A 13,844-nucleotide genomic window follows, 5' to 3' on the forward strand; every position below is an offset into this window, starting at 1 on the left:
TTAGGAATTTAGGAAACCTATGTAATGACCCTCAGCATAATAAAATGTTTTGTTAGACTAGCTACACTAACTACACCTTATTGCCTTCTTGTTCCCGAAACCAAGTAAACCTACTCTTTAAACGAGGTCATAAAAGTATTTAGTAGCAGAAAACAGAACTAAATCCCTGGCCACTAATACAAAATATGACTATAATCTCGGAAGTAAATTCTAGGTCACCCAGGGCCACACTGTGAGCCCCTTACTAGGAAAAAAAAAAAAAAAAAAAAAAAAGACAAATGGAACGCTAAAGCTTCACTACAGTTACCGCCGCCGACATCTCCGGTCCACTTGTGCCCTCCCTAGTCCCCAATGTCGCTCGCGTCCTCTCTATGCCAGCTTGCCTCGCAGCTGACCCCCAACCTGACTACTCCAGTCACAGACCCTTGCATACTGAACAACACAGCGCGGACCCGCAAACCTCTCCCCTCTCTCAACCTTGGAGATAACCCCTAGGCGCATGTGCTGCCAGAGACAGACGCACAGAGATGCCGTCACGTCAATGACGTCAGAGAAGCGCCTGATCCGAAATCTGGTCGCCGTACATAGACGCCGGCTGGAGCAAATCCGTACACTTTGCTAATTGTTTCTTAGCTTATCGGATTTTTCCAGTGGGATTTTTAAATGAAAAGGCGTCCCGGTGGGAGCAAGCCGCTGAACAAAGTGAAGAAAGGGAAGGAATGAGCGAGGCCTGGAGGAGACATTGTCAGAGTGCTCCGGAAGCTGGCCGACCATGAAGTGTAAGTGGGATAAGGGACGCGGAATGGGGCCGGGGTGAGACTGTAGAACACCGGAACTGGACGTTGGTTTGGGAAATGAATCAGGGATACCTGTCTCAACACAGTCCTAAGACAACTTCCAGGGAATTGACTTAGTACACAAAAGAAATCGAGGTCCAGAGTCTGAATCAGCCGACTCAGTCTCTTAGCCAGGAATAGATGTCGGGATCGAGTTTGTGAGTTCTCCTCAGGGGCCTCTCCGGGGAACTCGAAGAGGTGGGTCCAAGTCCTTGACCGGACCTAGCCACTACCTTTGCGTATAAGTTCTGTCAAGGGCCTGCTCCCCTCTACTACCTGGCTTTTCACCCTTGCCCCTGTAAAAAGGTTCTGAGGCCGGGGCACACACCGAAGGCCTTGGTGTTTGAGCCGGAGAGACCTGTACCCATAGCGATGAGTGTCCCATACCTATTGCATGTTGCAGAAAGACTTTAAATCTGATGCTAGGTATCTGGGGGTCAATAAAACAAAGTTCTTCCTGGGATTCCAGTCCCTGCACATTTTTCTCAATAAACAAAATACAGTCTCGATCCCTTGTTCAAGGGAGAACTAGATTCTGTATATAAAACTTGAAAGTACCTTGGTTTGTTTGCTTGGTCAAGCACGTATTCAGGGAAGCAGAGATGGATTTTCTTATTGTTGCTGTTGAGCCAAGGGCAGCAATGTACTCCTGACTGACCTGGAACTTACTGTAAACTGTTAGTTGGCCTCTAACTCTCAAGTGATGGGATCAACATGTGTGCCACCACACCCAGCTCAGAAGTGAAATGTATAGGGTGTAGTGTGAACTGCATTTTCTGGTCATGAGCCCTTCCTTTTTCCATTTACTCTGGTAGTCTGTGCCCCCAATGCCACCATGATGATTTCCTCCAAACAAATAAGAAACAGGAGCATGGAGGTTTAAAGAGTTTTCAGCAATGAAGATGGTATTTAGAGTTTGGAAAAAGACTATTGTATTTTATCAGGTCAGGATACATTATAGATTTTAAAGTGTGAAAAATCTGTTTTAAGCCTCATAGTAGTCAGCAAAATGTAGTGTTTCAACCATATGCACGCTACCCATTAATATCACCTCACTTCTAGTGTCTAGACTTACTGAGCCTCTACCCAAGTGTTTAAAATAAGACCAACTTTAAATGTGACCTAGCAAGGAATTTTTTGGACGTGCAGATTCTGGAGCAGGAACCAAAACCCTAAGTTTTAATAAGATCCCAGTAATTCTTAAACACAGTAAACTTTGAGGGGTGCTTTAAAAAAAAACAAAAACAAAAAAACTGGGACATTTCTAGGACAAAGTTAGCAAGAGGGAAGAGTAAGAAGTATCTGAGGTAAGTGTGGTGGTGCATGTGTATAATCCCAGCAACTAGCACTTGGGAGCCTAAGACAGGACTGATGTGGGTTGGAGGCCAGCCTAGGATACAAAGCAAGACCTTATCTTTAAGTGAATGAGTAACACGTAAGAGGGCTGGGGTCTGTATCCATGGTGAGGCACTTGCCTAGAGTAAAGAAAAGGGATCATCCAAGAACTAACCCAGTCTTCCTTCTCTGAATAAGTGTAGTTCTTTTTTTTTTTTTTTTTTGCTTTTCCAGACAGGGTTTCTCTGTGTAGCCTTGGCTGTCCTGGAACTCGCTCTGTAGACCAGGCTGGCCTCGAACTCAGAAATCCAACTGCCTCTGCCTCCCAGAGTGCTGGGATTAAAGGTGTGCACCACTACCGCCGGCTCAATAAGTGTAGTTCTTAGCATGGTTAGAAAAGCCCCGGCTAGTACTCTTATTCCTAACAGGAGTGATCATTTCTGCTTGTTTTTATCTTTTGTCCCCCAGCTGTCATCTACCGTGCCTTTTCTCATAAAGAAGCCAAGGACCACAATGTGCAGGTACAGTCTTTCAGAGGTGGGCAGCCAGCAGTAGAGGTGAGGGCAAAGGCGGCTCAGTATCTTCTAAGGCTGGTATAGCTGTCCTTTCCCAGGGATTACTCCTCATCTTTACAGTCTAATTAGGCCCCATAAAAACCTGTTGTGCTAATGTCATCCTGAGCCAAACTCCTTTCTTAGGGTACCAGAGTCAGCTCTGAGGGACCTAGACGCTCTGTCATCTCCACTCTGTAGAGAATGACAGCGTGTACGCACCTGAAACCAGTCTCGATTTTGCTTCTGTATCCTAGTCAGCGCTCAGCCCCATTTCATAAGTGGATGTTACAGATTCTGTCTGCATGTTTCAGGATGCTTTGTCATTTGGGCAAAAGCTTTGCATGTGGCTCCTAAAGAGAACATATTCTTGAGGTTAGGATTTTTTTTTTTAAGATTATTTATTTTATGTTATATGTGCTGTCTTTTAGCCAGGCAGTGGTGACACACGCCTTTAATCCTAGCACTTAGGAGGCAGAGGCAGGCAGATGTCTGAGTTCGAGGCCAGTCTGGTCTACAGAGTGAGTTCCAGGACAGCCAGGGCTACACAGAGAAACCCTGTCTTGAAAAACCAAACCAAAAAAAAAAAAAGGAAAAGGAAAAGAGCTGTGTTCAGACACATCAGCAGAGGGCATCAGATCCCATCACAGATGGCTGTGAGCCACCATGTGGGTGCTGGAAATTGAACTCAGGACCTCTGGAAAAGCAGTCAGTGCTCTGAACCACTGAGCATCTTTTCGGCCCTGAAGTCAAGATTTTAAAAGGCCAGTTAACCTTTTTTAATTCCCAATTAAAGAGAGACCACATATATATTTATTTAAAAGAACTGAATTGTCCTCATATCAATGATGGATTGTTTAGCCATCCCTGTCTTCAAGTACCTTGAAGGTTGTGTATCCCGTATTTTCATTCCCTCGCTTTAGCATAGAGAAGGTAGAAGTCACTATTCATACATTACCCTAAAGCTGGCAGTTAGCCCAGACTTGTCCTTACTGTGCAGTGAGTGCAAAAGAGCCCAGCAAATGGCCCAGGGAAGAGGTTGGTCCTCGGGTAACAGGGTTTCATCTGATGAAGGCCAAATGAGGTACCTGTTGCCCAGTGAGGAATAAACTGTTGCTGCCCTAACTCCAGAGGAAAAGTGATTAAAGAGGACTGTGAAGCTCACTGTCAGAATTCCTCCTAAAAGGACATGACTTTCCTGGAAACCCCAGGCAGTTTCCCCTAGTGCAAGAAGTGCTCATTTTCCTAAGAACCCCAGCTCCCTTCCCCTTTAAGCTGGCCTTGTAGTCATAGCTGATTAAATGACCTATATCATCCCTGTCTCAAGCTTCCTTCCCCACGAGAATTAGAGAAGTACTGAATTATAAACGGTTTTGAATCCTCAGCAGAGGAACCTCAGTGAAGTAGGACAGGAAGTCAGTGTGTGACCTGGCTGCAGTGTGGGGCACTGTCACAATTAGCATAGGAGTGTTTCTTTTACATCTTGGCAGTTGTGTGTAGCAAACACTTGGCAAAAGAGATTTGTGAGTCTCGGTGAATAAACAGATGGATCAGCAAAGTTAGCAGCTCTCTGGAGCAGAGCGTGAGGGCCCTGGTGTCTGTGGGCGGAAGAACCGTGAACACCACCGCTATGTCTCTGAGCAGGAGTTGGGAACCCAGCGGGCTGAGGCCTTTGTGCGGGCCTTCCTGAAGCAGAGCATACCTCACATGAGCCAACAAGACTGTGAGAGCCATCTGCAGCGCAAGGCTGTGATCTTGGAATATTTCACTCGCCTAAAGCCAAAGCCAAGGCCAAAGAAGAAATCCAAGGGCCTCTCTGCCAAACAGAGGAGAGACATGCGGCTCTTTGACATTAAACCAGAGCAACAGAGGTATGCCCATCTCTCCTAAAGGCCTTGCCATCCAACCTTGCCCAGTCTCCTTTGTCAGGGTGTAGACTAGGGTGCCCGAGCTCACTAGACATCCCTGCACACTTTTGCTGAGGTACTTCTCCGCCTTCTGCCACAAGGGGGCAGCCTCCCCTACCAATTTCCTTGTGCCTGTGCTTGGCCTCTGAAAGGCAGGCATTGGTGACACTGAGGATTCTCATCATTTAGCTTCTGTCCTAGACTCACTAATAAGTGAGTCTGTTTTCCATGGCAACAGGCTGTTTGCCTTTTGGCTTTCTAGAAAAGAGGAACTGATATGCCTTAATGTGTACTTTCCTGTAGCTTTGAACATAACTAGACAGTATCACCCACTCAGAGGTTACTGCCAAGGAATGGTACCACCTACTCATTTCAGTTGTTTCTGAAAGGAATGCTTCACTGTCTTGTAGGCGGATGTCTTCCTTGATCTAGTTCTGTGTTTGTGTGTGCAGCCACTGTTTCCTGGCTTTGTATAATGCACGTTAGCCACCTATCTTCCCATGTCCCAGATGGCACGAGAGTATCACTTTGCCGAGGACCTGCCTGCCTGGGGTCCTTGAAGAAGCGCTTGTTTCTGATCTGAGCCATTGTTCTTGACTGTCTAACCCTGTGTACCTAGACATAGGATAATTACCCCAGAGAAAAGCTTCTGGGTTCTACACTCACCTTCCACGTAGTCCTGTTGATTTACAGAAGAGATTACACCTCTCAAGGGCTACTAAGTTCAGCCTCCTGTAAGTGTGTGCTAAACCAGACTAATACTCATTTGTGCATTTGTCTTGGGAAAAGGAATGTGGGGTGAACAGCACCTGGGTCATTATAGGTGATCATACATCACCACCTTCAGATGTTCTTTAGGGTCTGAGCCAGGGGCTTCACATACCTACATCTGGCCAGGAAGGTGGGCATCTAGGTGGAGGACCACCACTTCCCTTCTTGAGAGCAGATATTTAGCCTTGAAAAGGTTCTACCAGGGAAGAAATTAAGGTTCAGTAGCAGATTGGGGAGCTGCTTGGATCTTTGGAGAACCTTGGTCTTACACCCAGTCTCCAGTGCTCTGCCATGCTCATTCTCAGCCTGGAGCCCAGCTCTGTTCTTCTGAACACCGGAAATGCCAGGTTCATGCTTCTGACCCTCTGCCTGTTCCTGACTTTATGACAGATACAGTCTCTTCCTCCCTCTACATGAACTCTGGAAACAGTATATCCGTGACCTGTGCAATGGACTCAAACCAGACACGTGAGTTGTATTTCTGAAGCCTGCCGTGGAAGTAGATGCCAAGTCTTGAGAGCACTAGAGATGCTGTCCAAGAAACCAGCGGGCTGTGGGAGTTGGTGAGCCTGTTTGTTTTGTTACTGACTCTTCTTTGTGGGCCCTCTTCACCTCCTAGGCAGCCACAGATGATTCAGGCCAAGCTCCTAAAGGCAGATCTTCATGGCGCTATTATTTCAGGTAATTTCTATAACAGCACAAGGTCATCTGGAGATTGTTACTGTGTATAACTGAACTGTGTGTCTCAGACTTCAACCTATCATCTGTCACTTGGCGTCTCTGAGCTATCTCCAAATCACAAACAGGGAGGATCTGAGATGGTTGTGATCTAACTGCCCTAGGCCCTTGTTAAACACACACTAAATGGTCACTTCATGCCATCTGGTCACTGTTGGAACCTAGCCTCCAGCTGATTCTCCTTGGCACAAATTCCCTCTCATTATGGTTTTAAGGGGGCCACCACCAGGGCAGACCTCTCCCATGATTGCCAGACTCCTTCACCCCATGACACCCAGTAGCTACCTAGATATCCAAGAGGTACCTCAAACTAGCTATCCAATACAAAGCCCTTGGTCCCCCAAGATCAGCTGTCTCTGACCTGCTTGCCTCATCTCTTATAATAGCACAGGTTGTTCAGACTAGAAACCTAGGAACTACAGGCGAATTACCTCTTTCCCTAATCTTCTACCTCAAGGCCACTAAACACACCTAGTTCCCAAACCTAACCTAACTCCCTCCCTCAAGTTGCTATGACCACTTTCTCTCCCCACCCTATGCCCTGCCCAGGTCACATACTGTTTTATTCCCATATACACCACAAGAGTAAATACCCAGAATGAAGGCTTCAGTCAGACTTCAGACTGCCATTTGCCTATTCTAGGCGTCTAGCAGCTTCCATCCAGTCAAGAGTAAAAAAATCTTCAGTGTTCTTTAGCTACTTTGTCCTTCATTCAACCAAGGGGTTCTACAGGTTCATGTACCTCGGTTCCCTTTCCTGATGTCACTTCCAAGAGTCTACCAGCACTAAAGTTGACCCCTCCACCCTCATTGTTCTGTTATTTTCCTCGTAGCCATAATCAGTATCAAGAAATAGCATTGCCCATGTTTTACTATACAATGTCCCCCATGACAGCTTCAGCTCCACAGGAGTAGAATACAGGCCATCTCATTCAGTGTTCTGCACAGCACCTGCCTAGCTCACTGGGCACATAGTTTCGTCTGTGAATGCTAAAAGCATTCTACATGAAGCAGGGAGGGGCCTGCCTCTGAGGAGGCTTACCCCATTGCTGGGCAGCATTATAGAAGGACTACATTCCAGGCAAAGTTCAAGGGGCCCAAAAGTGAATGCTAGATGCCCTGCCCATGGCATTTGCTCCAACAGAGCAGCTACACTGGACTTGTTGGTTCTGTGTATTACCTCTTGGCACCAGAACCCTGCCCAAAACTAAAGGACACCTAAGAATAGCCAGGAGATCGTGAAGCACAGGACAGGGGATTGGAAAACCTGGGCTCTTACTAGCTTGGTCACTGCCCAAGGGCCATTATCTTCTGAGCACTTTCTTCCTCATCTTAGAAGAGCCAGTCTTCCTGTCCCTGAGGCTTGACAGTGACTGCCAGCATCACCCAGGCCTTACAGTCAGTTCCCTTTCTCCATTGCAGTCACGAAATCCAAGTGCCCCTCCTATGTGGGAGTTACAGGAATCCTTCTGCAGGAGACCAAGCATGTCTTCAAGATCATCACCAAAGAAGACCACCTGAAAGGTGTGTGCTGTGTCCCCAGGGGGTCAGATGCCACTCTATCTCTCTTCCTTGAGGTTCCTAGGTTTGCTTGGCTGTGGAGTCAAATGGGTTACAAGTGCTTACTATGATGTAGACTAGAGGGCGAGGCCGCTGCCTATGCGGCTATCCCAGGAGACATCTGTGAACAGTCAGCAGCCTGTCCGGTTGGTTGGTTCTTGGACCCAAGTTTGTTTGAGATCTCTACCTGCCACCCCTCAAATGAGTAACTAAAAAAAAGGCAGTAGGAACCAAAGCATCTTATACCTGGAGTTTTGAGAGCTGCACCCTAGCTGGGACACGCTTGAGCTTTAGCGTGCTCCTACAGGTACTCGGGATCTTCTGAGGTCGCTGTACCTGACCTTACCCACATATCCAGAGAATCAAGCAACAGAGGGGAGGGTTTTGTACTCATCCCTTCATCTGTTGATACTGCGATAAACCCAGGACCTGTCCACTAAATCCACGCTCTGCCCCTGTGTTACCCCCAGAGCCTGGCTTCATTCTTCTTCCATTTCCTTGTATGATGTTCTGCTTGTACTGTAAGTCTAAGGAAGTGGTATGGAAGTTTCCTTATGAGCACACATCTAAGAACCAGTACAAAATTGTATGGAAACCCAGACCTGGTGGTGGGTCTGGGAGCCTTCAACCAGTGAGTTGGGTCATTCACCTCAGAACCTGTAGTTAGTTACATTGAGTTACATTTAGACTGAATCAAATAGCCCATGTCTTCCTTGGTACTCTGGTTTGAAACTCCTCATTCCTATACACTTTTCTGAAGACAGTCTCACTGTATAGCCTCGACTAGGTTGGAAGGTGCTGTGTAGATCAGGCTGTCCTAGAATGCAGACATCTGCCTGCTACCTGGCTTTGTCTCCCAGGTGCTGGCATTAAAGTGTGTGCCACCACACCTGTCTCACTCACTGGAATACAAATCTGTATGAATAATGCTCTACATAAAATGAGTGCACTCCCTATGAGTGCTTCTCATCCTTTTTTCCATCTCTTTTTTCTTTTTTTCAGTTATCCCCAAGCTAAATTGTGTGTTCACCATAGAAATGGATGACTTCGTTTCTTACATTTACGGAAGCAAATTCCAGCTTCGGGCAAGTGAGCGGTCTGCTAAGAAGTTCAAAGCAAAGGGCTCAATTGACCTGTGAACTCTGCCCCTGGAGACATGTCCCTGACACCCGAGAACTGGAAACACCCTAAAAATTCACTTTCTTGAAGAGCCTCTGGCTGTAGCCGGCCTCTGGTCCAGGGAAAGCAGAGGCTGAAGAACACTGAACAACACGGGAGAAAGCTAGGGCTGGGTATTTGTACTTTGAGGTGACCTATGTTAGCTTAGTTCCACAGGGAGAAAAGACTAGCAGAAATACACCAGGATTAACCTTGGTTCATCTGGGGAAGGGATGTTTAGCTTCTGTCTTTCCTACTTCTCTGTGTATCCTGAACATGCTACCAAAATCAGTTATTCAATAATAATAAAACCAGACCACAGACATAAATGACTTCAAATTCCTGCACTTCTGCTGGGTTGAAAGGGAAGGGGGGGTTGTGGCTCCCCCACCCCATGGCCACTCCCATCTCTGATTGCTTTCACAGTATGAAACATCATAGGTCTGACTGGAAGTCATCTCAACTCCAAACTGAGCTGCCTACTCTTTGCTGCTCTCACGCACAGAGGCATGGTGAGCTTGCTCGATGGCTCAGGATTGGCTGCAGTTGTCAGAATGGGGCAGAGGGCCAGATCTGCCAGTACCTGTTGACCACTATTTTGGGTATAGGTAGGCAAACCTATCAGCCAGCTTCTAGGTGGCTCTGAGAGTACACCAACCACATCTCTGGTCTAACCCGAGAAGGCCACATTCTCCAGCACTGAGACCTTTGGACATCTGAGTTCCATGTTGCTGCTGAAAGTGTTACTTTCCTACTGTGTATGATAACACAGAGGAGGTCTTTCTTCACAGGACCATTAGAACTGCGGGTCAGGGCCAGCACTCCATGCTGGTATTGTGAAAGCCTTGTAGTTGAAACTTGGTTCAGAGGGACCACTTGCTCCTTGCTTATAAGAAACAAATGTCTACTGACCAACTCAGAAATTTTTCTGGCAACACATGTATGCACCCATAAGGGAAGCGGTGGTGCTGGTGATGTCACTTCCAGGATGGCCCCGACTCAGGTCACACTGGAAAAGAAATGAGTAAGGCTGACATTCTTCATATGACACAAACAGAATGCTTACTCCCAGAACTCAAAGTGCACGTATGGTGGTTTGAATAGGTATGACCCCATTACAGACTCTTATGTGAATGCTTGACCCACGGGGATTGGCACTGTTAGGTCTGGCCTTGCTGGAGGAAATGTGGCATTGGAGACATGAGTTTTGAAGTCTCATCTATGGTCTCAAGCTCTGCAAAGTCTGGAATATAGTCTTCTCCAGGCTGCCTCAAGATCAAAATGTCCAACTCTCAGCTTTTCCAGTGCCAAGGCTGCCTAGATGCTGCCATGCTTCCTACCATGATGATAACAGACTAAAACTCTGAAACTCTAAGCCAGCCCCCAATTAAATACTTTCCTTTATTAGAATGGTATATCTTCACAACGATGGAAATCCTAACTAACCAGCACCTCGAAGTACCATAGAAGCTGTCTGGTCCCCGGTTCTATTTATATCAAGACATTCCTCATGGCATTTCCCAAGCCCACCTGATATCTGTTATCAAATAGTCACCATGGTAGAGGGCACACATGGGCTCTCACCCTGAAAGTAAGCATTGCCCAAGGTCTCATTGGGTAAGAAAAGCTGAGATCTGGACCAGGTAGCCTGGCTCCAGGGTCATGCACTTCGCAGCAAGATACCCACAGGAGGGTAAAAGAGACTACTAAAGTGTGTATATGTTCCTTATTTACCTGGCTTTCTACCAAGGAACACCATCTTCTGTGTACAGTGACTGCTGTTCTGCCTGGATGAAACTGCATCCGTACTATAATGTCGAGCAGAACTGTTCATCCACACCACTCTGGGATGTGAAAGGGACACTATGTTGCATAAACAGTTATGTCCCAGAAAACTTGCTGGTGCCAGCCCCAACTCAAGTTTCCATTGAGTAGCTAAGGCTTTTCTCAGGCAACAATGTGATGCCCACCTGTCGGACAGTCTCTGCACTTTGCCTTGCCTAGGATGTGCTGCTGGTGTATCACTAACCTCCCCAGGGGACCAGGGTCCACAGCACCTTCCCAAGCGCTGTACTGATGAGGTTATACTTGGGACTACATGGAGCATGGCTGGCCACATCCCCACAGCTCAGGGCTTCATGGAGGCTGGTATGGTACTTGTCACTGTGACTCCGTCTCCGAGGAACAGGACTAAGGTAGAAATAATAATTGAATGTAAACCATGCACTATAGAAACGTGGGTACCCGGGAGGGTGCTGGTAGAAACCAATAGGAAGAGCAGTTGGCACCTCAAAAAGGGCTCACTGCTGTCAAAGTTGGTTTCTGATAACACTTTCTGACTGGTCAACAGCCACCTCTCACTCGTTATATGGTCTATCCTCAAGAAAGGGAAGCTCTAGTGAATTTAAATTATACTGGTCCATCGAATTAACATCTTACCCTATGAGGCGTTTGTCTCCTCCTTAAAGATCCAAACATAGATATCCAAACATAGTCATATTGGAGGTTAGGCTTCAACATAGGAATTTGAGGGGCCTTACTACACACAATAACAGCTGTGAAATGTTCCTATTTAGAAAAAGAAATGAAACTTCAGAAAGGTGTCAGTATCCAGTCTAGACTCCGGGCAGCAGACAAGGGCCTGGGTTCTCTGGAGTTCCTCTGGTGTATCACTGCAAGCCCATGTTTTCCTGAATTTTATGGACTTTAGCTTAGGGCGGCAGCCAAAGTCCTCAGTCCTGGTTCCACTGGCATCAGATAGTCTGGTTGGAGATGTGTAGAATAATGGAGTGGCTAATGTCAACCTGACTGGATTGAGAAGTGCTTTAAGAAGTGCACTTCTCAGCATGTCTCTGAGGGCTTTCCAGAGAGCATTGAGATAGATCCACCCTACACATGGGAAGTTTCATTCCCTAGGGTCAGAGGTGGATAGAATAAAGAGCTTGCTGTACAACACAGGCATCCTTGCTCTCTCTGACTCTTGTCTCTCATGTGTCCTGTCCCACGATGCCCTCCCTGTCATAATGGCTGAGGCTATGAGCAAAATAATTCCATCCTCCTGTCATTTATGTGAGATATTTTATCATAGGACAAAAGTTTAACATGTAAAATGGGCAGAGTTGGCCCCTGAGGGGAGCTATGGGATATGATGAATCGAGCCACACCCAAGTTCAGAACCACCATAAAGAACTCAGGAAACCAAAGCAAGGCCTGAGAAGTTCTGCCCTCTCTTCTCCCAGCCAATCAGAAGGATGAGTGGCAAGGAGACATGTGGCCACCAGTCTCAAACCCAAGAGATGTCTGAGGTTACACCAAGCTCACTAGTAGTGGGGTAGAGATAGCAGGAACTTCTACACACATTCTAAACCATGGAGCAGGATACAACATTCTGATCAGTTCACCAATTCCTGACATTTTTTGGGATCTCCAAGTTGCTATCTGTCAAATGGGACCACTTGACTATATGAAGGCCTCCCAGTCTAGACTTGTATTCCTGCTACATGTCTACAGCAGCTGATCTGCTGTACCTCAGCCCACCTGAGTTAGACTTTAGGAGTGGGACCCAGATATCTGGGTGTTTATGGAACACCCCACCTGCTTCCCCACCAATTTTTGAGGATGGTACATTCCAGATGGCATTAAATCTCTTCCAACCCTGATGGCTGATTTGACCATAGATTATTGAGCTAGAATTTTCTGGAGGCTGAAAAGAATCATCAAATGACCAGTCTCTTGGGCTTGGAAGAATAAACATGAAACTTCTTTCCAAAATGTATCAATTATGATAAAAGGCTCACATTCTGGACAATGACTTTAGCATTAATTTAATTTGCCTTTCTTAGCTGTAATGCCTCATTAAGACATCTGTTAAATATCTGTAATATTAATTTAATAGAGAGTGATTCTAACAGAACTGTATTGGAATTGTCCATTTAATTAACCTCATAGGCCTTTAATGGATGACTTAAATAGACCTCATTCACAACTGTGCTAGACAAAATTAGAGTCAATAACATTCATGGCAATTTCTCATGAGCTATGAGGGATAAGCACTGGTAAGTAGATATACATAGAGATGGACTACAGAAGAGAAAGTATTGGGGCGGCAGGAAATCCAGAACGGGCCCTGAGGGCTCACTATTCTGGGTCTCGAGAGATTTCCACAAAGAAGTTTTCCAGTCACCAAGGTGAAACACAGAAGCAAAGGCCTCAGCCTTCCTGCTCATTTACAGAAAACATTTTTCCCCTTTTTGCTCTACCAGGCTGAACCCCAGACAAGGAAGAGTGTGGAAGAGATGAGATTGGGAAGAAGAAGAGGATGGAAGAACAGAGAGAAGGTTAAAAGAGGGTCATGACATTGTTCTATGGACCAGGCACAGTGGGATGGACTAGCATAGCACAGCTTGGTTGGGATGGTGGGTGGGATGGAATGAGATACAGGATACTACATTCGTCTGCCTCCAGGACACCACTCAGCAGCTCAATCAAGTGATGTGTCTTCTCAGCGCCAAAGGCTGTATCTCCATATTTATCTCATTTGATCTCCCTCCAGTCAACATTGAACTTGGATAACCATTCCCTGTCCAGGAACTCCTCTTTATCCCCACTCTCCTAACTTTCACCACCTACCTGGCCACTCCTTCTTAAATTCCTTCAACCAATCTTCATAGCCTAGATATGTAGATGTTGGGTGGCTTTCACCCCATCTTCTCCCCCAACTTCCCTCCATGTGTGGTCACAGCCATAACTTCAGGCTACATCTAAGACTTACCAAATCACATATTGTCACCAGAGAGAAGTTAAAATTTCATTATCTTCCTCCTCCCAATTGTATTAAAAACTCTGTAAGAACAAAGGCTATGTTTAAATCCTTCAGGATCCCCAATTTTCTCCAGCAAACCTCACCTTGGTAGAGGTTCACTGAATGTCGGTGTGAAAACATTGATTGCCCTTTGACCTCTCCATGTAAGAACACCCACACCCACCTC

At 46.3% G+C, this 13,844-nt stretch overlaps 1 protein-coding gene across 1 annotated transcript; it reads left to right on the plus strand.

The window, feature by feature from the left end:
* Positions 1-545: 545 nt before the first annotated feature.
* On the plus strand, positions 546-9,188 carry Pop4 (POP4 homolog, ribonuclease P/MRP subunit). The gene is made up of 7 exons (XM_052165149.1): positions 546-779; positions 2,640-2,692; positions 4,367-4,593; positions 5,791-5,868; positions 6,020-6,081; positions 7,561-7,662; positions 8,701-9,188. Exons 1-7 carry the CDS (start codon positions 773-775, stop codon positions 8,835-8,837), a joined length of 666 nt encoding a protein of 221 aa, XP_052021109.1. The 5' UTR covers positions 546-772; the 3' UTR covers positions 8,838-9,188.
* The last annotated feature ends 4,656 nt before the right edge of the window (positions 9,189-13,844 follow it).

This window comes from Apodemus sylvaticus, chromosome 1 (genome assembly GCF_947179515.1).
Source record: "Apodemus sylvaticus chromosome 1, mApoSyl1.1, whole genome shotgun sequence".
Taxonomy (NCBI): domain Eukaryota; kingdom Metazoa; phylum Chordata; class Mammalia; order Rodentia; family Muridae; genus Apodemus; species Apodemus sylvaticus.

Coding starts and splice junctions, on each gene's coding strand:
- Pop4 (XM_052165149.1), top strand. Junction 4,594..5,790: donor ATTAAACCAGAGCAACAGAG/GTATGCCCATCT, acceptor ACTTTATGACAG/ATACAGTCTCTTCCTCCCTC. Junction 7,663..8,700: donor CAAAGAAGACCACCTGAAAG/GTGTGTGCTGTG, acceptor TCTTTTTTTCAG/TTATCCCCAAGCTAAATTGT.